The 26,086-nt window shown below is 34.5% G+C and overlaps 2 protein-coding genes across 3 annotated transcripts in view; one reads left to right on the top strand and one right to left on the bottom strand.

The window, feature by feature from the left end:
• The window catches only part of LOC118191136 (double-strand-break repair protein rad21 homolog), a 149,190-nt gene extending 129,190 nt beyond the window's left edge, over positions 1-20,000 (top strand). For both annotated transcript variants that reach the window (XM_085811356.1, XM_085811353.1), the window contains one exon: positions 19,428-20,000. In XM_085811356.1, the coding sequence (XP_085667482.1) occupies positions 19,428-19,457 (30 nt within the window). In that variant the 3' untranslated portion in view covers positions 19,458-20,000. The remainder of the gene's footprint in view (positions 1-19,427) is intronic.
• Positions 634-26,086, bottom strand: part of LOC118186297 (short-chain dehydrogenase/reductase family 16C member 6-like) — a 67,556-nt gene continuing 42,103 nt past the window's right edge. Inside the window, exons 4-6 of the mRNA XM_035356383.2 lie at positions 8,790-8,930; positions 5,970-6,095; positions 634-856 (exon numbers count right to left, since the gene is read on the bottom strand). Of these exons, the coding sequence (XP_035212274.2) occupies positions 784-856; positions 5,970-6,095; positions 8,790-8,930 (340 nt within the window). The 3' untranslated portion in view covers positions 634-783. The remainder of the gene's footprint in view (positions 857-5,969; positions 6,096-8,789; positions 8,931-26,086) is intronic.

The following is a 26,086-nucleotide window of genomic DNA, read 5'->3' as shown; positions in this document are numbered from 1 at the left end:
ATAATGTTAGCAGAAAAGGTTGCCTTACTCTTGTTTATTCAATTACTAATATAAAAAAGTTTAGACATCACTGCATGAGTTATTACTGAAGCTGTCATGTATTGATAAACAAAATATAATAAATAATGACTTGCCAGGTTGGCATCAGAGATATAAAATAGGTCAATGCTTCGGTTTGAGATGTAATGCCAAACAGGCACTCAGCTACAGAGCCAAATTATTAATCTCACAAATTTATGCTTACATGATTGTTTTTTCATGACAATGTATTTTAGTGTCTAAGTGAAATTAAGAATCAGAATTAAGTGAAAATCTCCACATGTTTTATTATGAAAGGAAAAATCAAATTTGCATGAGTAAAACATACCAAAAAAACAAGTTTACGGCTTTGAGGTCCAGATTTTAGATCATTCCAGGTAATGGGCGTCCGGACTTTGTACTGTATATGTATTGTGGAGATTCTACGTGATCTTTTGATCTAAAATAATGCCAGGATATTTTGCATACCTCAGTTAATGCTATTACATTATACTAATCTATTGTATAACTGGTTATCAACTATAATTATATACAGTATTTGAGGCAGTTATTTCAAACACTATACTAAGTACACGCAAATTTAAGCATAATCTATTATTCTTTTAATTAGATGAATTTATTAATGCATGAGTAATAAGAAACACAGCAAGAATACATAAATATTAAGATTAAAAGTTAGATTTTATACAAATGAACATATTTTGAAAAATTAAAAATGTATCACATATCTAGCAAAACTAGTTTTTATTTCACATTTGGATCAATCGCATATTCTAAAAACCTCTGAAGGAGCAAAGGTGCTTGAGGAGGAAACAAACTGAAAAGAGAGATTTCAGTTTATATTTAATATACAGTAAATGCAATATAATTTAGAAAATATATTTTATGCAATATAATTTAGATTTGTTAACACAAAGGTAAAAGTTTGCTTACAATTATATTAAACAATCACTTCAAATTAGAGCAGTTATCTATCCCAAATGAACCTGCTACTTTTATCCAAGTCATGTTGAAATAAAAGAGATATTCTGAAATTACCTGCATAAGAACATTTGAATTCATATGCCTACCAATTCTAACTAGTTCGCTTCCTAAAACAAGCTCAATTTTTATTAAAAGAATGGCTTGCACGTAAAAAAGTAGATATATATCTGGAAAATGCTATGATGTAGATAACAGAACTAACTCAGGTTTTGCATTTCTGAATTCTTTAAAAGCATAATTTGAATACGCATATGATTAAACACCATTAGAATTCAAATACACTAACTATCAGTTTTGATCAAAATGTTAAGTGAAGTAACTCACAACGAATAACTAATAACTGAATTTAAATCTCTGCAGAATTTATATACTTTAATATCGGTTTTCCTAAGCTTAATATTTTGTATTCCAGATGAAATATACTGAACTTAAAAATTATGTACAATATGTAGATAATTCAATGCATAAATCTCATATTCAGAAGTTTTGTTTTCTAGCTAAATTCTGCAAGAACTGAATAAAGCTTCATTCATTATACAAAGTTGGGTAAAATATGGTATATAATATAAAATGTATGTTTCTGCAGTGGAATAATTGCAAAAGTCTTGTCATCTTAGAAAATCTCCATGAATTTGCCGATATTGCCATTGACTTGTTTCAAGATTTGCATAAATGTTTTTGGTAGAATATATGAATATCTTAACCAGATGGATAGCATTCTCAATATTTCACCTAAAATATATAAGGATCTTATCTGCTATGATTTTCTGTAAGAAATCTATACAATTCAGATCCTATAACAAATTTAGTATTAATTACTGGATTAATACTAAATTTGTTATAGAGAATTACTTGTGTCAGATGCTGCATATTGCCTACTGATGTGATGAAATGGGTTTTCAAATATAAAATAATTTTAGTCTATAAATTTAAAACATTTGTTATTTGAATCATTATTTTACTCAGTTTCATTTTACATAAACTACAGCACAACTCGCAAATCCATTGATCGCAATACTTCTGTGTCACAGTTAATTGCGCAAACTGGAGATGGGCAACTCATGATCCATTCTGTCTGTTATGATGTGGAACCAAGTGAAGAGCATTTTATGAATAGTTTAAAAATTTTGGGGATTTTGGTATTCCATTAAAGACACTACTCGAAGTGGAAGGCTTCTTGACTTTTCATAGCAAAGCTGTTAGCCATAAAGAATAAGAATGAATGCTAATAGATAAGAAAGTGCTCTGATAGAATTATCCAAACCTTAGTTCCTTCTCCATGATAATGTTCAGTCATTATATTGAACATTTGGTCTTGTAGAGCAGGGCTGTTCAACTGGCGGCCCCCGAGTACATTTTACTATGAATAAATTTACGTTATTAAATTATTATTATTAATATTAAAATTATTTTACTATGTGACAATTTTATTGTAATTTGAATTTAAAGTAGGTACTATTTAGTTTGCATAACTTCACTTAACCTGGCTGAATACAGCAGCAATCCGTTTAATGTCTGATGATGGTTGGCTCAATATTGGCGTTTATCTATGGTTGGCGAGATTAGCATGCATGCATGTCACTAATAAATTAGAAAACCTAATCAATAGTTGCTGCTATATTTCGGTAGCATTGGATGAAAGCACAGATATTTCCGATGCAAGTCAAATGCCTATCTTTATAAGAACTGTAAATGAAAACTATAATTATTCAGAAGAACTTTTAAAATTACAATCATTACACAGAACAACAAAAGGTGAATATATTTACAAACAATTAAAATGTTCAGTAGAGCAGTATGGCGGATTTGACAAGTGCACTGCTCTTGTAAGCGACAGTGCTAGAGCTATGACGGGCAAAAATATTGGGCTTGTGAGACTTTTGCAAAAAGAAGGAATAATATGTCGTATGTTACACTGTATTATCCATCAGGAGGCATTATGTGGTTTATCCCTACAACTAAAAGACGTAATGGACAAGGTTTGAAATATTACTAATTTAATTCGTGGCGGAAATCGTTCTCTTACACACCAAAAACTTAAAACATTTTTGGATGAATTGGAAACTGAGTATGGAGATCTGCTTTTACATAGTAATGTTCGTTGGTTAAGTGCTGGAGGAGATTCTTTATACTTTATACTTAAATTTAACAGCAAATTTAGTTGATAAAAATTTTATTTATTTACTTGCTTTCCTAACGGACATTACAAATTATTTAAATATTTTGAATAAATTCTTGCAAGGACAAGATCAAAATGTGTGTTGCCTTTATAGATATGTTACTGGATTTAGAAACAAATTAAAATTGTTAAGGTTTAATTTGGAGCAAAATAATTTATTTCATTTTGAATCTTGCAAAGAGATCTATAAAGAAATGAAGGAATGTAATATAGAAACGAATTTTAAAATATTTCTACCAAAATTGAATATGCTAATTATAGATTTCAATGAAAGATTTTCTCAATTTGATTATCTTAAACTGTCTATTGATTTATTTTGTGATCCAATTAATATTGATATCAACTACGTTGATCTTAAATATCAAATAGAATTATGCGACCTGCAGGCTGACCCATTTTTTACATCTCATGGAGTAACTGGAATAGAAATATTCAAATTTTTAGATAAAGAGAAAGACTTCAAATTGTGTCAATGTTCGGAAGTACATATATCTGCGAGCGTGCATACTCCGATATGAAATATATAAAGTTAAAATATAGAAACAGTTTGAAAGATTCCACTCTTGAAGATATAATTAGACTTGCCACAACAAATATTGATGTGGACATAAAAGGTTTTGTTGCTAAACAATTATGGCCATAATGTTCTTGCTAATATATTACAAATTTAAACAAATTTTCTTTTTAGTATAAATAAAATATTTTTTTGATTAACATAAACTGACTTTTTATTTATCAACCTTCTTGCCCTCCAAAATGTTTGGTGAAGAAAATATGGCCCGCGGGCTATGATAAGTTGGACAGCGCTGTTGTAGAGGAGTTGTAGCCTTCGATCGTTCACCGATTTTTGGATACTCCAGATATTCAGAATCATGTGATGAAGGTTTTCAATGAGATACCAAAAAAGAACCTTTGTCTGTAGGTTTTAGAAACTGTAGTTGTTGCCAAAAAAAGGATTGCAAATGAGATATTACTTCGAAGGAATATAAAACGTATTCTCTGTTATGGGTATGAATTATTTGCTTCTGAAGGCATTCACTGAATTTTATTATCATATGTTGCATGTATACACTGCCATCCAAATGTTAAGGAACAGCAAGGCTTGGTAACGATCAAGATTACGACCTTGATCGTCATTCGAGGTGATATTAGCTTTTACGACCTTGATCGCTAGGTGAGCTTGGACATGGATTACTCCATATTTTTATGTCTAATTTGACAATGAAGCAATATAGAAACAAGAAACTTACAGGACATGTTCACTAAACTGTTCTTTAATGAACACAACATAGAATGTTTCTAAAGTTCAACACAAGCATGAATTACACCAAAAAAAATTGCACTCTTGCCAGAGAAATCTAGTCTTGGAGAAACAGTATTTCACAGTTTTTTGAGAAAAAATTGGATGGCAACATTTCAAAAATAGGTTCTAATAAGGGATGTGCCCACCCCTTGCTGCAATACATTGGCAGCAGCGACGTTCCATGCTGTTAATTAAGTTGTCGGTTAGTGAAATGGGAAGGAACATCAGACACGGAGTAATCCTTGTTCAAGTTCATCTAAAGGACCTTGGAGGAGGACTTGAAACAGCAACCTATCTTCCAAGGTAGTCCCAAAGATGCTCTATTGGATTCGGGTCTGGGTATTGAGTTGGCCATTCCATCTGCTCCGTACCGTAACACTCAAGATATTCTTCAGCAACCCGAGCTCAGTGCAGTCGTGCATTATCGTCCATCAGAAGAAATCCAGGACCAGTAGCACTGGCGTATGGGCGGACATATTGATCAACGATCTAGTCTCAATATCTCGCACCAGTCAAATTTCCACCATGGAGCACATGCAAGTCAGTATGACCACCGAGAGAAATCAAGCCCAAATCATTATTCCACCACCTCTGTAACTGTTTCCACACTCTGGGATTGGTTGTATCTGGTGTGTTGTTCCCTCCAGATCAGCTGACGAAATGAATCTCTCTCCAGTGTGAACCTGGACTCGTCTGTGAAGAAAACAAACGCCCTTTGTTTGGTCCAGGAGACTGGTTCTCCTGCTCAACATAAACGGGCAGCTCTGTGTCCTCGGGGCAAGAGGACACAAACAATTGGTCGTCTAACATACAGGCCTGTAGCACTGTAGTAGCTGAGATTGTTATTCCTGCAACCACTAAAGAATCTGCCTTGAGCTGAGGCACAGTTATGTTACTCCTCCTTCAGGCCGAAAGAGCTAATTAATGATCTTCCGTAGGTTTTGTAACTCTAGGTCTGCCTGGAACATGTCTTCTAGACGCAAAATCCTCGGATTCAAAATGATTCCATAGTCGGTGGATGACACTAGAGAGACATTGAAACGTCTAGCAGCATCAGCTTGTGACATCCTCATTTCCATCCCAGCGAATCGGGCAAACTACTTCTGGATATTGTCTACAAAACTGTAATAACAAATGAAGACCAAGACTAGTAAACAAAAATTAGTTTTTGAATTTTTTTCTCCAATTCCTATAAATATTCATTTCTATAAAATAAAAGTGTTAGCTATTGTTTTTGCATTATATTTTGTTAAGTTTCGCTACTGTCATCCATATGAACTGTGAATTTAAAATTACGGACAATTTTGTAATGGTGAGTTTTGAAAAACATGCTGTTCCTTAACTTTTGGAGGGCAGTGTATATGCATATATACTACATTTGCATGTGTATTAGCATTTGTGTATATTAGCTTTTAAACTATTTACATATCATTTGCTAATAGTAAAAAAGGAAACAATACTCACTTTGCAATTTTGTAAATGACATGAGCTTTTGTTGGGATCACAACTAACATTTTATTCCTTAATACAGAGTTCACTATAATGTTGGATACTTCATCGACATCCAGAATAGGAAAGAAAGATGGGAACCTGAAAAATGTGAAACATTAATCATCTCCATCGAAAATTTTCTGTCTGTAATATTTCAGAAGTTTTGTTCAGAACTAAATTATATAAAGCTACTAAGATCAACAACAAGGTAGATACTTCACACAGGATTTCAAGAGATTACACATTATATTACAAATACTTGTATGGCATGTTATCTTAATTACACATTTTCGATTCAATTAATTACAGTTAACTGTAATTAATTGATTAAGTTCATATTGAAGTAAAGTGCAGTTGCTATGTTGGACCACAACTCGTTATATTTTGCAGTTTTAATTACTAGATTGTTTAACAAATAACTTTCATGGAGAAATAAAACTTCATAAGCATGAAATGCAAAAAGTGTCATTTGATAACTTTAGAAATTATTATGAGATAGCAGTGCAGTCAGTCTGGCAATATCAGGATTGACAAGTGCCATCTCTCAAACTTCTAGCTTAAGCTAAATAGTGGTGCATTGCTCATGTTCTTCAGACAAATGGAATAAGCATTCTTGCAGCTGAAATAAATGTGGTGAAAATTCATAAGTTTTATTCAGCGATAAAGCACTTTTGTTTATAGAAGTCTTGGCTGTTTAATCTCAGAAGAGTTTAACGGTATTTACGGAGATACTGCATTAAAATTTCAGGCCGTTTATTCCTGGCTAAATGAGCAAATGTGATTGAATATGCACAGAAAGATTAATCATGCTTTGAACACATAGATGAAGTCGCCGTAACCGATACCATTAAAAACATCGGCACTGCAGCTATGAAAAACAGGCAGATTAAAAGCGAGATGGCCAAGACTAAGCATTTTAATGAACGAGTGCACAATATTCTGTACAAATTTCAGATGAAAAAGCTGTATGGATAGGTGGCTTGGTTGACAGTTTAAGCAAAGTATTTTTGCATGTAACCAATTACGTGTGCGAAAGATGATCCCAAAACAATTTTTAGAGACAGTTATCTGTAATCCCTAGTCCTTGTATTGATTTATGATTATGGTTAAAACGTAAATCCGCCATTTTGCACGTTTGAAACTAGTCTTGTAAATTTATGAATATTCTGTTGATTATTGTTGCTTTAACTCCTCCAATAATCATTATTTTGTGTGTTATTTTAGCTCATATCTTTTGGTTTGTTTTAATTGTTGCAAAGCATGCTAGTGCTGTTTGGCCAAAGGGAGGGATGTCTTCACAAATGGTTTTATAAGGAAAGCTGGCTCTTAGATAGATTATACAGGGGAAAAATCATGGAAATACTTATGCAGGCAGCCGTTCAATGGCCTTGAACCACAATCCAATGCCAGGTTTCAGCACTATCGCTTGGCAGCTGATGAGTCTCAGTAGTGAATGAAATATTCAGGGCAGGTGACTTAATTTTAACTTCATTGTTAGTATTTTACTTTAAATATCACATTCCTAGCAGTAGAAGTACATATTTTTAAAACGCTTAATATCTGATAAGGTCAGGTTTCATAATAAATTAATGTAGAATTTAACCACATAATAATGCTGTAACAATTTTGATTAAAAAGACGTATTCTTAACAAGACAGCTTTAAATACAAAACTGAACAGGGTAATTAAAATGTAAATTCATGCAAACAAATTATTTACAAGAATAAACTGATTTAAACTTCTTGAAGATAATTTAAAAGAACTACTTAAAGTAAAAATAAATACGTTATGAAATTATTTCCTTACAGATTTTGCACGATGCGAATACATCAGTGTTGTATGAAATACAAGTTTTGAAATGAATATTACAGTCAAAAGTCGTTAATTAGGACACCCATAATCCGGACGCATGTGTGTAAGTCCTTTACGGCTGCGAATATGCGTGTGCGCATGCGCAAAATACGTTTACCAATGTGCGTTTAATGTATAACGGACGGTATAAGCTAAGTCAGTTAATGTTGCAGATTGCGTTGTTCCTTAATCTTCGAATTGGATCCGGCTTATTTTTTGCAGACTGTTAGAGCAATTTTATAAAAGTAAGCTTGAACTTTCGATTATGTCAAATAGAATTTCTGATATATATTTACTAATATGTAAAGGATCTACAAAGCGAAAGTATGTTTCGAAGTGCATTAAACAAAAAGTGGAATTGCTGCAAAAAATGCATAAAGGCATATCCTTTGTTTATCTAACCATTCCGAAATCTGTATCAATTTCACGCTGCTCTGCGGGGGGAACGCTGCGGCGCGCAATGAATTCAAAGTTGATCTGTCAGCATTATCCTTATCTTCAGGGCAGATGTTTTTATTTTATTTGGCTTATTATTCCTTACTAAATGTAGTATTTCATCTCGATGTACTCAGTCTTTAATACGATTTAAATGAAATTCGTCGTCATTAGTTTAATAAAGTAAACAAATAAATATTAAGCTTTTTTGTAAATTTTGATACCCTTTAGATCATAATTGCTCTTTATGTCATAAATTACGGTTTCATATTTTTAATTTTATAATTTCTGCATGCCATCTTACCAGATTTAAACTGATGATCTATAATCCGGGAAAAATCGATAATCCGGAATCGCCAAAGTCCCGACGAGTCCGGATTAACGACTTTTGACTGTAGTAGTTTTTTGAAAATAAAGAGATTAACGCTTATCTTCTTTCCGATGTCCATTTACTCAAAATCTTTGTGAAATTAAACCATAACCGTTTGGTCAAAAAACAAAATTTACCTCGTTTTTGGTTTCTGTACAAGACCAGTATTCATTGTACTTGGGCAGATGGTTGTCATTTGAATAAAATCTTCCTTTCCCATATCATGAAGTTCTTCTCTGAGGGCAGTCATGAGCCCTACGACTGCATGTTTTGATGCACTGGAATAAAAAGTAGCTAGATGAGTCTTGATACTGATCAAAAAGAAGTTCTTAACAATGCAGTTACAAATTTTTTGCATATATCAAAGTTAATAGAAATCCTACAGTAAAATGTAACTAAAATGATAATTATTAAAGGAGTAAGTTTACAAAAACTTAAATTGTTATGAAAATCTATAGAAAAATGCACTTGTCACAGCTTTGTATAATTTCTATGTATTTTGAAAACTTTCATTTAAATTCCATAATGCAGGCCATCAGTTCACAACAGCGCTAATGTCTTCCTATGTAGGATTTATCTTCTCGCTTAAGCTATTATAAGCTAAAACAGGGTTAAAATTGGTTAGAGGCATCTTATTTGCAATAATTTAGAATACACTAAACAAACTTCCATTGTTTTTAATTAATAAGCAAATATCAACATTTTGTTGCATGCTTGTTAGCATTTATTATTGCCTCAAAACGTCGTGGCACAGACTCGATAACATTTTTAATTGTATCTGAAGGTTACATTCTTCTTGCAGAACAAGTTAAATTATTTAGGTTAAAATAACACGCCTACAACGATTATTTTAGAAGTCGAACAACAAAAATCAGCTTCATTTGCACTTTTGACAGCTGAGGAAGATGGTTCGTTAGTTAACCCTTTCCGGCACGCTACCTTTCAAAGTCGGAGTTTTGATTTAAAAAAAAAGGGTAGTCTTATTAGGCTTAGAGGAGTACACAAACAAAATTTTGTGAAGATAGCACTTATTGTTTTATGATTGAATAGAGCTTCCAAAAGCGTGCTGAAACGAGCATTGTTGTCAATGGACTGACCGATGAGATGCGGAGAAACGAATACAGACTCTCAGTTGTCCTAAATTATCGGTGAACCTGGTCTGGGGACATTTTGGGTTCGCCGTTTGATTTTAGCCAAGATTTCAAGGTAAAAATTTAAAACTAATATAAAATAAGAAGATTAGCATTCAGCTGAAAGTATAACATAGAAATTTCTTTTCAAACAATTCCTTTTATACCCTAAAAAAATCTGGAATATTTCTTTGAAAAATGAGGGTCTTAAAAAAACTAAACATGGCTAAAATATATGGGCTGGTTTGTGCTGAGCTGCCATCTACTTCTTTATTGTAAATAAAGAAGGTTCAGAGTAACCTATAACTCCTTTTTCATTCAATTTTTCTGTGCGTACAGAAGGAAATTTTTAGGTGTGTCCAGAACGGACACACTGTGCCGCAAAGGGTTAAAACCATCGAACTAATCCTGAAAAATTTTCAAATATAACGCTGACTTTTATTGTTTGATTTCTAAAATAAACGTTAAATCTTTTCCTGTTATTTTATTGTATAGCCTTTGTGCACAGACCACAGATTTGCAATAACCTTGATATTTGGGGAATGGGGAGAATGCAGTTGTAGCTGATACTGATTAGACATATAACATTTTTCAGTAATCCGCCACATTTTGGGTTTATTATGCTGAAATATGAAATTTTCACCGAAGCCTAACTTTATAGCCCTTTTCTTTATATTCTTTTTGAGTTTATCGAAACAACTCATGTAACTCATAATTACCACCATGAGAACAAGTTTTCTACACTTGCGATCATGCAACCCCAAACATTAACGGAATGGGAGGTCTAAGAGCGGTATTTAGTTTTCTCCAAGTAATGAGATGACCATCACTACGAACTGTATTAAATTTGCTTTCATTGATAAAATGACGTTTTCCAGAATTTGTATTTAAACTGGTTTGATTTGGCCAATTTTATATGCTTTCTTTGATTCTCTGCAAATGCATTAATCGATATAATTGCTTCTCATCTTCGCTTCAACTTATGGATTTGCCTGATTCGAGTGGACTTCAACATTCACTTCCAAAGTTAGAAAAGTATCTAACTTCGATCGAGATAGGGTAATTCAGCCCGGGTGCCCTTTGCCAAGAACAATTTGTCCAAGGACGGCAGACTTGTGGACAGTTTCTTTCTTACTATTCTACCATTACATTCACTTTGTACGATGACAATTCACACGATACGGGCAGAAGTACGGCTATTAATGGTGGCAGAAATTTTTACAACTGGTTATTTTGGGATTTAGCATGATTTATTCCAGTACTTTTCGTTTAGCAACCCGTGGGAAGAATTTCCCTTTTATTTTTGACCAATCCTTCTCTTCACTTTCCAGTTATTTTCTGAACACACATACGACTTCCGTCTTATAATTTTAGCTATTTTAATGATAAAATTTACCAATCTTTTCTAAACTTGAAACAAGTTATCCGACATCAATACTGATTTCTTTCCAAAGTTTTATATCTTCTAAAATGAGAAAATATAACAGGCTGTGGCAAGGAATAAACAATATTTGTTAACAGTAATCATAGAATGTATCGTTCCGTCTGCAGTTTAAAAAAATACTGCTAATTGTTTTGATACTGCAGCTGTGTTAATGCCACCGCAGCTGCAGATTTGGCTGTTTTTAAGTGCCGCCAATCTACACCTAAAATTTTTGCTACAAATCATAAATTAAAACACTTTATTTAAAATCAAAGTAGTCAATCGGATTTCGGTGGAAAATGGACCGATATAGACTTTAATATAGATTCAAAACAGTCTGTATTTTATTTGACCTGATGCTGTCGCAATTTGAACTCTGCTAAATAAGATTCTAAATGATGTCTCGCTGTCCCCCTATGTCTCTTGTTCCTCCATTTAGCACTGCCCCACATTCTCTCAACTTTTACAGCCGGTTATTTTGGGATTTAACATGATTTATGAACTCCTGCATCAGGATCAATAAAATTGCATTTATGATTAATTTTAAAGGATTCGAAAATAACTATGGATTTAATATGAAAAACACTTTAATTGCAGATGTTTCCAAAAAATTTAGAAGCAGTTCTTACCAAAACGATAGAGCTTATTTTTAAAACATAAAACTTAAACAGAGTTGTGTTGTAGCTGGTATTACTCAAACAACCTCCCACCTTGCAATTTGTAGGATACCTATAAATTGCAACAAAAGTTATAAATCAAGTCTATTGGAAATTTTAACACGTCGACCAGCTCTAGTAACAAAATCTGGGATTTTGGGTGATGAATCATTATCTTCACTGGAATCTGAGGCATTAGCATCAGAGCGTAGAGGCATATTCGTAGAGGCACTTTCATCCCTTCGAGCATCTTGGGCAACAAATGGTAACTTTTTCGAACTGTTGATTTCTAACGGATAAAGTCTTTGGAATGGTCTCAACTTCTCTCCATCAGCTGTTCTCACTCTGGCAACTCTGGAGTGTCCATCTGCTCCAGAAAAGACTTAAATGACGATTCCTAAAGGCCAGTTGATACGCTTGCCATCAGTTTCTAAAAGAACAACCTCTCCAACTCTTAAAGATTCTTCCCGGCTCTTACCTTTATGAATCGACATTGCTAAATACTCATTCCGAAATCTCATTCTTAAATCCTGCCTTAATTTTTGTACAAAACACAATCATATATTTAAACTTTTACTGTCGATTTCGTCTAAATCAGTTGTTTCACTGCTAGGAATACTTCGTAAGAAACAAGCGGCAGTTAATGGCTTCAGGCCTTCCGAATTGTCTTCAATATATTTAAGAGGTTTATTGTGGCTTCGCAGTCACATAGAATAGTTTCCACCTCTTCAGAGTCAAGACTTTTCGTGCCCAAAATTCTTCTTAGCATCTCTTTCAACATTCTAACCATGCGCTCCCACCAGGCGGCTGTTGAAGGATTAAAAATCCATTTGATTTTCTTGATAGTGGAAAACGACATGATCTCCCAATCTAAATTTCTTAGAGCATTGCTTGAACCAATGAAGTTAGTACCGTTGTCAGTATAGATTATATTTACTCTACCTCTTCGAGCAAAGAATCTTCTTAAAGCCATAATAAAAACTTCTGTAGACAGGGAATTGACTAATTCAAGATGGACAGCCCTATAAATGGCACGGGTAAAAAGTACAACCCATGTCTTATCGCCAGAAGGCAAATACAAAGGGCCTGCGAGATCAATTCCTGAAACTTCAAAAACTGCAGCAGCCTTTATTCTGTTCTTAGGAAGAGGTGCAAAAGGTGGTTCTGTAGGTTTGGCTTTGAATCTTTTACATGAAATACAACTAGAGCTAGCTTGTTTCGCTAATCTATTGATCGAAATAATCCAGTAATCTTCTCTTAAATTGGCAATCAGAGTTCGAAGTCCTGCATACTGTAGTTCACAATGCTTTCGCCTTACCAGTAGATGAATAATCTCATGGCTTCCGGGCAACAATATGGGACACTTGAAATTTTCCTCTTCATTTTCCAAGAGAAGCGTTGTTCTGAGTCGAACAATATTATTTTCGTCTCTGAATGTTTGCATGTTCTTCAAGATTTTCATTTTTCTTCCGGCAAAACTTTCCTACTGAATTAATTTTAGCAAACAGTGCTCCGCTGATTGAACTTCTTCATAAGTCAACTCAGTTTTCTTAAGTTTTTCTTTTCGTTGGCAGTTTTTAATGAAACGAAGTATCCAGGCAAGCATTCTAAGAATCTTCGTATATTTCGAGGAAAAAAGTAAATTGTCAGTGAAGTTAACTGATCCATGCTCCACATTACTGATTATCATTTTTTTCTCTTCCGATCTAACCAAATTTTCATCAATGACTTGTTTTTCACTTAATGGCCAAAATTCATGTGACTTCCATAACCATTCTGGACCTTTCCACCATTTGCTTTTCAATAAAGTCTTAGCATCACAACCTCTTGAAGGCAAATCTGCTGTGTTCGTATGCCCTGGCACAAAATGCCAGTCATTTGAGTTTGTATTCTTTCTTATTTCTGTGACACTGTTTCCTACAAACGTATTCCAAGAACTCTCTGTTTTGATCCAAGTTAAAGCAACAGTTGAATCAGTCCCAAAATACACTGTATTGTCTTTCAATTCCAGTCCGTCTACGACTTGACCATATAATCTTGATAAGATCAAAGCTTCCAAGAAATCTAATCTAGGAATTGTAATCTCTTTGGTAGGTACCACTCTTGACTTACTCGTTACTAACTTGACTGAAATCTTCTCATTAAATTCAGAACGTAAGAAAATACAAGCAGCATAGGAAACTTCACTGGCATCACAGAAACAATGTAGACTTATTCGGCAGTCTTCAAATGGACCTGAGACGAGTCTCCGTGGAATCTTATATTCTTTCAGTAAAGATAATTCCTTGACCCAGGTTAAAAATCTATTTGATATATCTATTGGAAGTACGTCGTCCCAATCAATTTTCCTCTTCCAAATGTTTTGAAGCAATAATTTTGGTATCAATGAAACGGGACATGTTTTCCCAATAGGGTCAAATAATCTTTGGGCAATCGATAACACAACTCTTTTAGTAATCCTCTTTTCTGGAATTTCAACGATACTGCCGCAAAAAATTCATCGGTTTCAGTGTCCCAAGAGAGACCTAGAATTGAAATGAATTTGACATGTGTCTCTTCTACAATTTTTTCAGAAGTAATTCAGCCTCGTAGTTCGAATTGCGCTGAAGACATCAGCTCCTTAGCTTCAGAAATAAATTTTTCTGCCTCTTCCTTAGTTTCTAAACTCGTAATACAGTTGTCCACATAAAAAGATTCTTTGAGTTGACAAGCTGTGTGCTTCCTTTCATCCAGAGCGTTCTCTAGATGGTAAGCTATAGTTGCTTCTAGTAAAAATGGACTAGGAGAAGCACCAAATACCACTTTACAATGTCGGAGAGTGATTATTTCTTCTCATCTTGATAAATCCTTCCACCACACAAATTTAAAATGCTCCCTAGCCTCTGGATTCAAACTGATTTGTAAATCAGTAATGTTACGCTGTAAAAACGCAATGTTACGCCAATTGCGTTTTTCCGAAACTGCGTTATCAATTTGGGTACCAATTCTAATAAATTTGGCCTCTTTTCTAAACAATTATTCAAGGAATTTCCTTTGGAATCTTTTTCGACGCATCAAAAAAACCGGACGAATTTTTGTTGTTGTTACACCAGTTTTTATCACAGGATGGTGTGGTAAATATTGTCCCTTTTTTTCGTCTTTACCTACAATTTCAATAATTCCATCCCGAGCCCACTCATTAAATACATCATCGTATTCTCTTAAATGTCCAGATCGTATGAGAATTTTGGTAGTTGACATTAACCGTTTAGTGCCTAATTCTTTATTCGTTTCTAATTCTGGACGTCCACTCTTACATGGCAAACATACTTCATATCTTTTGTCTTCGTTTCTTTTAATAGTTTTACGGAAAAAATCTACAGTTTCTTCATCGGTTACCTGCCTTGACTTTACTTCTGCAGGACATCTTATACCGATGAAATCTAGGCTCCATAATTCCGTTAAATCTAAATTATTAGCATATACAATACTCTCCAAAGATTTTGAGTAGTTTCTTTGTTTACCTTGAAGCGTCCATCCAAGTTTTGTTTTAATAGCTACCAAATTATTATCAATGGGCTCAATTCTCCCAGTCAATAATGCGCCAAGATAATCTGCTCCTATTAATAAACGTATTTCAGGCACATATTCTCCTGTATCACTTAAGCGTATATTTTTCTTTTTCAAAATTGGATAAATATCAGGATCAATCAATATATATCAATAATATAATATGTTTATTTTGTAGCAAAGGTCATAAATCAGAATCATGCTCTACATTTAATGCAAATAAACGGAGAGATATATTGAAGCAACTAGGTCAATATTTTCGTTGTTTGACCCCAAGCCATCGAGAATGTTTGAAAAGGGATTTGTGTCCCATCTGTAGCAAACCTCACCATGTTTCAATTTGTTTTCGAAATCAAAGTAATGCACACATTATTTCTCCAAAGGTAGAAACCGATAATGTCGTATCGGCGAAAATCGTATCCGCGAAAAGGAATAGTATGTTACAAGCATGTTCAACCTGAATTGGTAATGGAAAAGAGCAGGAAATTGTTAGAGTTTTCTTGGACAATGGTTCACACCGCTCCTTTGTTTTATCAGCTATTTCCAAAAGATTTAAATTTCCAGTTGTAAGAAAGGAAAGCCTTTCCATTTGCACATTTGGTGCTAAGGAAACGGAAACAAAATCATTTAATGTAGTTAAACTTAAATTAAAGAGTAGAGATGATCCAAATTTATGCATAGAAATTGAAGCACTGGAGACAGACTATATTTCGGGTACACATTTACCGACTCCAGATAAAAATATTGAGAAATAATTTAGACGTTTAAAAAATGCACAAATAGCGGAGTGTTATGAATTTAACAATAAAGAAACATCTTTACTAATAGGTGCAGATTACTATTATGATGTCACTGGTCGAATTACACGCCTAAGCAAAACCCTCGTTGCAGTTGAAACAATATTTGGGTGGTGTTTGCAAGGCCGAAACACGAACTTAAATGAAACGTTTGCAATGAGTGTTATGGTAAACGAATCCAATATTTCCGATCAACTCAAGGAATTTTAAAATTTAGAGAATTTGGGTATCGAGGCAGAAGTAGCTGACATAGAACCCACTGAGAAAGAAATAATGAGTGAATTTGAATCCGGAATTACATATCAAAATAAGCGATAGTGTGAAATAAATAAGCGATAAAGTGAAATTGCCCTGGAAACCAAATATGAAGACATTATTAGAAAATAACGAGCAGATAGCAATGAAAAGATTTTTGAGATTGAAATCATCTTTTAAAAATGACCCGTCCTTATTTTGTGAATATAACACTGTTCTAAAGAATTATCTTTCGGAGAATATTATTGAACCTGTCCCAGTTGATGAAGTAAATTTACGCCAAAATACATTTTATCTACCTCATCGAGCTGTAATACGTACGGATAAGAAAGACTACAAGCAAATTAGGCATTGTGTTTGATGCTTCGGCGCATGCAAAAGGTCAATTATCTTTGAACGATTGCTTATACACGGGACTTAATTTGCCTAACCTATTTCTTCTTTTGATCAGATTTAGAAAGAATTCGATAGCATTTGTTGCAGATATTTAGATGGCTTCTCTCCAGATTGAAATAGATGAAAATGAACGAAACTACACCAGATTCTTCTGGGAAGAAGATCCAGGAGTTAGAGTGAGATCTAGCCTGTTCCTCCTTGCAACCACAATCAAACATCACTTGAAAATGTACGTAGATATATTTCCTCTGACTTCTAAGCATCTTAATGAGTCATTGTACGTCGACGATTTTATTTGTGGACAAATCACTGTTCAACAGGCTCTAAAGACTTGTAAAGAGAGTGTAGACATTCTAAAAGAGGCAAGCATGGACCTTCGAAAGTGGAGAACCAATTCTCCTGAGCTAAGTAAAGAATTAAAGAATTTAAACTTCAATGTAGATCAGGGTGAAGAGTCTTTAGATACAAAATTGATAGCTTCAAAAGTAATGGGAATTGGTTGGGATGAACAAACTGACACGTTTTATTTCGATACCAGGAATCTGGAAACATTTCTTTTAAAAAGAACTAACACAAAAAGACACTTACTACAAGCAGTAGGTCGACTTTTCGATCCAGTAGGTTTTATAGAACCGTATACTATTTGAGTTAAGTACTTGATACAAGAAATTTGGTGTTTAGGATTAGACTGGGATGAAAAATTGCCCAAACAGTTAGAAATTGCTTGGAATAAATGGTGCGATGAGATCCATGATGTAAAGGAAATAATTATTCCCAGATATTATTTTCAAAATTCTTTGCCCAGTCATGCAATCAATATTCAATTACACTGTTTTTCAGATGCATCTGAGAAAGCTTATGGTACTTTTGCGTACTTAGCGACGAATTAAAGATTGGAAATATCATTTCTAGGTTTGTAGCATCAAAGAGCAGGATAGCTCCGTTAAAAACCCTTTCGATTCCTAGATTGGAACTCATGGGTGCACTTTTGTCTTCAAGATTGAGCAATAAAATTGTAACTGCACTAAGTTTTCCAGTTACTCGATATTTTTGGACGGATTCCTCAATAGCTTATTACTGGATCAAAGGTGATCCAAATAGACATAAGGTGTTCGTGAAAAATAGAATAAAAGAAATACAAAAATACAGCAATCCAGAAGAATGGCATCATTGTATAGGAAAGAATAATCCCGCCGATTTGATTTCTAGGGGTTTATCCTTAAGCGAGCTCAAGAATAATCAGCTCTGGTGGCATGGACCCTGTTGGTTGACAATGAATAATACAGCATGGCCATCCTCCTTAGAATCAATGGAAGAAAGCGAAGTAGATGTCGATAAGTTAGAGTTTAAGAAGTCAGTTGTTGTAAATGCAACTGTTGAAAATAGCCAAAATGAAAACAATTTGATCACAAGATACTCCTCATTCAGTAAATTGATTAGGATAACTGCTTTATGTTTGAGATTTATAAATAACTGTAAAGCAAACCCAGAGTTGAGAAAAGACTTCATATGTCCTTTTGAGTTAAGACATGCTACTGAAGTTTTAATAAAACTCGTACAGTCAACTGAATTTCAAAGGGAAATAAAGTGCTTGAAAAGCGGACAATCTATTCCAAAAAATAGTAAAATATCTCTGAATGTATTTCTTGACAAAAATGAGGTACTGAGAGTAGGAGGAAGATTGGAGTATTCCGAGATTTCTGAATTTCAGAAACATCAGATACTTTTGCCAAAGGCTCATCATTTCACTAATTTAGTTATTGAATATTATCATAGAAAATCCTTACATTCTAGCGTACAGACTACATGATCTTTAATAAGACAGTCATATTGGATACCGTCTGGTCAAGATCGAGTTATAAGAGTAATAAATAAGTGCATGACTTGCTTTAGAACGAAGAATCAAACAGTAAGCCAGATGATGGGTAATCTACCTAGGGACAGAGTCGTGCCTTCTAAACTTTCGAGAAGGTCGGATTAGATTTCGCAGGACCTATAATCACAAAACCTAATTTGAAAAGGTCAAAGGTGACTTTAAAGTCTTATATTGCATTATTTATCTGTTTTGCACTAAAGTAGTGCATTTAGAAGTCGTTTCTGAGTTAACAACAGAAGCTTTTCTAGCCTGTTTACGACGATTTATTGCCAGAAGATCCAAACCAGCCGTTATCTGGAGCGATAACTCCACGAATTTCAAAGGTGCGAGAAATATTCTCAACGCATATATTTGCAAATCTAACCCAATTCAAGGATTTAGTGCAGAAGAAGGCATCCAATGGAAATTTATCCCACCAGCTTCTCCTCACTTTGGCGGACTGTGGGAAGCAAACATAAAATCAGTAAAACGGATTTTGTTAAGGGTAGCGAAATCAGCTATCATGAATTTTGAAGAGTTAACTACTTTAGTTACTCAGATAGAAGCAGTTCTGAATTCCCGTCCATTATCACCGCTTTCTTCCGATCCGAATGACTTACAGCCTTTAACTCCGGGACATTTTTTAACAGGAAATGCTATGTTATCCTTTCCTGAACCACATACTGCTTAGGATTCTCTTTCTTTTCATTCCAGGTGGGAACTAGTTCAGAGACTGCAAACTAAATTCTGGAAGAGGTGGCATTCCGAGTATCTAAATCAACTACAGAATCGTGCCAAATGGAGCAGTTCGCAGCCAAACATGCAGATTGATCAACTAGTACTGCTGAAGGACTCTAACCCCAATCCTTTGCATTGGCCACTAGGTCGCATCCAACAAGTGTATCCTGGTGCTGATGGTCTGGTCAGAGTAGTTGAAGTTAAAAACCTATACAGGTGTTCTTCGGCGAGCCATCAACAAAATTATTCCTCTACCATTTAAAGACTGAATGAACTTGAAAAACTTTGATTTTATATTTATTAGTTTACCAATTTAATATTTAGTTTAGTGTAATTTTAGTGACTTTAAATTTATTTGAATATCTGGAAATTGAAATGTAAACTCCATAGGAGTTTAAGCGGGGAGAATGGTAAGACCCGCCTAACGCTAGAGGGCGCTGAGAGCGCCATTGAGCGTATGCAGTTACTCGATGGAAGGTGCGACGCAATTGTGAGGTTCTGAGATTGAGATATTATTATATTTAATTAAATCAATTTATATTTTATTGATTGGTGATTATTGATTTTGATTTATTGATATGATATTATGTTTTGCTGAACCACCACACTTTCGACAAACTTTGATTACCACTGAATATTAAAACCATCGATGCGCAGTGACTCAATCATGGTCCAGAGTGTTTTCTCTTGGCAATGTTTGGGTTTGGTTTGGTTTATTTAATTACGGCAAAGCACACTATGGCGATCTGCCTAAGGGGAGGGATGCATTCATGGAGGACTTTCTAAGGGAAACTGGCTCGTATACACGTTACACATGGGGAAAACCACGAAAACGTCCATGCAGCCAGCTCGTTCGCCGGATACTACAGACTAATTAACAACTACGGTAATTAACCTCGAACCGAAGTACCAGTGTTCAGAAACTTTACCGCTCGGCCGCTGGTAGGCACGGCAATGTTTGAGATCTTTGATTGGTTGGTTGACTTTAAATGGCACAAAACCTCGAAGGTTATGTGCCAGATGAATGGTGAATAAAATCCAAAATGCACAAACACACAGTATCAGATGAATTGTAGGAGCTTTGGTATTTGTACCAATTTCTCTCAGTGTGATTTGTAACATAGAATTGCTGAGTGACTGCCTGGTTGGATAAGCATTTTTTTAACTTTCCTGTCCTGATCTGGCCACCTAGATGACCCGATTTAAATCCTATTGAACACCTTTGGGATGAACTGGAGAAGGGTGTAAAAGCACATGCCACATAACACTAGCAACCCTTTCTGAATTATGGATAGCTCTAGCAGATGTTTGGCAATCCATTCCCATGGAACTTTTCTACAAACATGTGTTATGGGAAATTCTTATGTATTTTTTGTTGTGTATAATTTCTGCGTGTTATTTTACTGTGCATAATGCATTCTTAGTTATTATAATATTTTACTGTGTTTAATGAATTTGTATTGAGCTTATTTTAAAATTGATAATATTTAATATTTAATATTGTTAAACTTTACGGCAAAGCTCCTTTAAGTTTGGCAGAATTGGGTTACAGTTAAAAGGGCGCGGGTGTATTTCCGTTTCTCACGATTCGGCTTCCTTGGAGGTTAGAGGTCACTGTCCAGCTGCTTTTTCCCCTTTTTTCGCGGGGGTTGAAAACACGTGTTTTTCTCTTTCAGAGGCGAATAGTTCTAAGGGGCGGCGATTTTTTTTGACAGAGTTATAGATTGGAAACATTCTTCTGTTGCGTGGGAAAGAAAGGGTCTGTCTTCTTGTAGAAAGTTCTGAATTTCTGAGAATTTCAGTGGCGATTTATGACCTTTCTTCTAGTTGGCGAAAGGGAGTCCATTTTCCTTAAGATTGGCTAAATTTTTTTTATTTTAGTGTAGTTTGAACCAATAGTAATTTTGAGGCGTTTCTTGGTGTGTGTAAACCGAGGTTTCTTAAGCCGTTGCACGGAAGGCAGGAAGGAATTTTTTTGAACTTGAAAAAAAAAAGCGATTTTTAGAGAAGACTTTTAAGAGGGTTTTTGGAGCCTTAGGGGTTTGCTACTTTGACGGCGGCCCCTGAGGGGCCGGCCGCGGTCAGTGAGGAGCTGAGATGGAGCGGAGGAAAAACGCGGCGGTTCTTCGGTGGTCGACCGCGGTATACAGTTAAGTTTTTATCTCCGAGATTTTTGGGTACGGAGGGTCCGAGACAGTGTGGGTGCTCGACATGTTTGACGGCGGCGATTCTTGCGGCCTATTATTTTCAATTTCGTCGCTGAGATTTCTTTTCCCATTTGTGGAACAGTCTGAACTGCTCGTTCGTGCTGGAGTATCTATTTTGCTTTAGAAAAGATGGAAATATGGAAAGTCGTCATCGCCTGAGGTCTGCTTTGGTCTTTTGTCTCCAGTTTCGACCTCTTTCAGTGGAACTTCGAAAACGGGAAGTTGATTGAGTGAAAGTGCTGCTTAACGGAGGAATTTGAAAACTTTAAACTGGAACTATGAAAAGGCTCCGGTTCCGGAAAACAACGATGAAGATTTGGAAGTTATTGTTTCGGGATTTGTAATTTAGATCGGAGCAGCTCCCTGAGTCTCTCAAAGGTGGTACGCCGATTTCGTGAGTGACTTTTTAATTTTCATTGGGGTTTTATTTTGATGCATAATCCTTTTAAATTTGGAAATGTTTAATACTAAAGCGTAAATTTAATTTTTTTACCACGTAACACATGTTGAATCTATGCCTTGTCATGTGGCAGTAGTTATCAAGACCAGAAGAGGCTCAACTTGTTATTGACTGCCTATCCATAATTCAATGGCACTTCAGTGTATATTAATATCTGAAATGCGAAATTTTTTCTATGCTTAGAATCCCGATAGCTATCAAATGACACTAATGCTTTCCACTTAGAATACTTTCGTATGGTTTAAAAATAAAAAGTAAAGATTTAAAATTGTTTTAAACAATTTTATTTGAACCTTCTATTAAAATTAACATATCTTAAAATGAATCAAACACAACTTCATTCAGAAGATAAAAAAGACACTTTAATATTTTAATAAAGTCTTATCGCAGGAAAAGCATTTTCAATTACCGAGCACAAAGCTATTATTTTACCGCGTATAATAAAATTTTATTACTGTTTAGTTTTCATTCAGTGTATACGTTCTACATTTTAATGCCTAAGTAGACGCTTTTAGTCTGTAACTACACTATTTTACGTCAGAAGAGAACTTCCGTAAAATCCAGCGCTTTCTTTTAAGGAAAGATTTCTTAATAAGAGGTGTTATCGAAGGTTATCTTATTAGGTCTAAAATATTCAAATTTATAGTAATGTAAACTGCTTTTATTCTAAAAGTCATTTCTTGTCTTACTGCTGCATTGAATGCAAAATCATAATAATCACAGTTTTACCTCGTATATCTGTTTACATATTGCCAAATTTTGCATCTCGAGTTTTTGACTCTACGGTCAAGTAGTTATTGGAAACTTCACACAACATATTGTATCTTTTGTAGTATGAAGAGCAGTTTGGGAACATTTCCTAAAAAATAGCGCTACTGTTTACAAAAACGGTTCATTAACTGAGGTGGTTTCTTTAGTCTTTTTAATTTCCTACAAATATTTGGGAAGCAACAAATAATCTATGGTATGTTTCTTTTTGCAGTAGGAAAAAGATATGCAAGTTTCATGATGTTCTCGAAAAAGGATCATTGTACTGAATAATCACCCCGAGAAATATTTTGCTGACAAAGGTCTCCTTTTCAAGTTCTTATAGAAATATACAGCGTGTTTCCAACAAACTGTAAATATGCTGCGTGTATACAAATTTTATATTATTAGTACGAAAGTTATAAATTAATTATACAAGGTTTTAATGCTTTATTCACACAAATGTCGTTGTTTTAGATACAAACTGTTGCAAATTAATCAAGCATTTGCGAATAAATAAAATGTTTTCTAACTTACTTCTGGCAACCCTAAAGAATGCCAAGATACACGGGCGTCGAACACGTCAACTATGTTAATCACGTGATATTAATATATCCCATCATTCTCTTGTTCTATATATCTTCTTAAGCTTCTGTGTGTGTTTGTGTACCACAGCTCCAGTCAAATAAAATGCTTTTGATCCCTTCTAATAGATGGCGCCACACGAACACCTCATTTGTTCAAAGTTTACTTATTCTACGGACGGCGGCACAGGAGCCTCCGTCGTTAGTAATCTCTGAGTTCTAGCACAGCATGTGTACAAGTACTTCCATATTATTGGATACAACTTACTCGATTCTTCAAGCATTTTAAAAGTCAAGTATCATATATTGTTAAAGGCCGTTAATGGTCGATTGCATCTTACTAAGTGATAAGACATGGGCATGTGCTTGTATTAACATTAATGTATCTATCGCTTATATTATTTTAGTTGCAGTAGAATAAATATGATTAATTGCAATTTCATGCTGTCCGCTCTTTCTTTGACCGTAATGCGTAATGTATGTAAAGTGTGAAGACGCAAGTTTTTCACTCCGGTAGATAGCGATTCGCTTCCGTGATCAGCCAATCAGATGGCGAGGTACGCGGTGTATGTGATAGTCAGAATGAAGGCGTGAAGTGTTCCCATGGAGTTGTAGCATGTAGCAGTTGGCCTGCAATTGTTTTAGTTTATCCTCGAGTTTTATCATGTGACGTTGTGTAATTATGATTTTTTATATTTTTATCGGGATTTGCTACTCTTTGTTATCAGGTATGTACTATCATTAGAGAAAGATCTCTGTTAATTTTATTGAATTTCTCGAAAAAAAATGATAAAATTTTATATATTATTTGTTATGTGTCATTTGCAACGAAAAATTAGCAAATGAGAGCATGAAATCAGCTAAATTAAAAAGGCACCTGGAAATTAAACATAAAGAACTTCAAAATACACATGCCGATTTTTTTCAAAGACGAGCTGAAAATCTGAAAATTCAAAGTGCTCATTTAAAGAAATTTACAACAATACCTCAGAAAGCATTACGAGCTTCTTTAGAAGTTTCTTATCTAATAGGAAAAACAATGAAACCCCATACAATTGGAGAATCCCTTATCCTTCCTGCAGCAACTAATATGACATCAATTATGCATGGCGATAAATATGGAAATGAACTAAAAACAATACCATTATCAAGAGATACCGTGTCTCGGCGGATTTCCGAAATGTCACGAAATAACGTGTCAGAAGTCATAAAACGCATGCAAAATTCATCTGTATTTGATTTACAACTGGACGAGACTACCTTAATTACTAAAATGTCATGTCACAACTAATTATTTACGTTAGGTTTATTTTTAATGAAGATATAACAGAAATGTTTTTATGTTGCAAAAGTTTGGAAGGGAAAAACAACTGGAGAAAAAATATTCGAAGTAATAAATGAATATTTTGAAACAAAGTCCCTTACCTAGGCAAACCGTTTTGCGGTTTGTACTGATGGTGCTGCAGCATTAACAAGTTCGAATAAAGGGCTCAGAGGCTTAATTCAGAAGGTGGCGCCTCATATGGTATTTAATCACTGTATGATTCATCGGCAAGCTCTTGTTGCAAAAGATATGGATGAAGAGTTGCACAACATATAATAAGACGCTGTTAGTTCAATTAACTACATTAAATGCAACAGCCACAACAGCCGTCTCTTTTCAATACTTTGCAATGAGATGAGCTCAACGTATGAGAGATTACTGTTACACACCGAAGTCAGATGGCTTTCACGTGAGAAAATACTACGACGGATATTTGAGAAATGAAGTGTGTATGTTTTTAATCAAAAGGAAACATAGATTGGCAAGTTATTATATTAATGAAGTTTGGCTAGGGAAGCTGAGCTATTTAGTTGATATTTTCGAAAAACTTAACGACTTAAATTTGAGCTTGCAGGGTGAGAATTCAACTATCATATCTTCAGCCAGTAAAATTCAAGCTTTTAAGAATTAGCTTAGTCTCTGGGAAACTGAACTGAATAAAAACAACACCGACATGTTCCCTTGCTTTAACGATTTTATCAAGGAAAATAATATAGATATATTTACATTTAAAAACATCGTTTCCAACATCACATTGAAAAGTTAAAGGAAAAGTTTTCGAGAAGATTCGAGGATTTTCCTGAAAACGATCTTGGTTGGATTCGTGATCCATTTTCCTTTGACATATGCAGTTCAACTCTTGAAATTAGTGAGAAAGAGCAATTGATAGATCTAATTAGTAATTATACTCTTCGAAATCAATTTAAGACTCAGCCTTGCCAAAAATGTTGGCTATCCGTGGAAAAACAATATCCCGTTTTATGCAAGAATGCCATCAGAGTGTTAATACAATTTGCATCAACGTATTTATGTGAAACTGGATTTAGCAAACCAGTTTCAATAAAAACTAAATACCGCTCGCGTTTAAACCCTGAAGATGATATGCGAATTGCAATTAGGAACATACTTCCAAACATCGATGAGATAATTAGAAACTTGCAGCCACATACGTCTCATTAAAGGGCAATTTACTGATTTTTGTGTTATACAAAAAGTATTTTCTTAAAATTATAAATAAAATTAATATGAGTCAGATATGATGATGTTTTTATTCGAAACGAAAGAAATGCGCGAAATATACATTATTTGTGAAC

Source organism: Stegodyphus dumicola, chromosome 2 (assembly GCF_044657685.1).
Source record: "Stegodyphus dumicola isolate Sdum_Otavi_A_Nest chromosome 2, ASM4465768v1".
In the NCBI taxonomy this organism is placed as follows: domain Eukaryota; kingdom Metazoa; phylum Arthropoda; class Arachnida; order Araneae; family Eresidae; genus Stegodyphus; species Stegodyphus dumicola.
The sequence above is the reverse complement of the archived record's forward strand: the minus strand, read 5'-3'. Positions and strand labels throughout refer to the sequence as shown.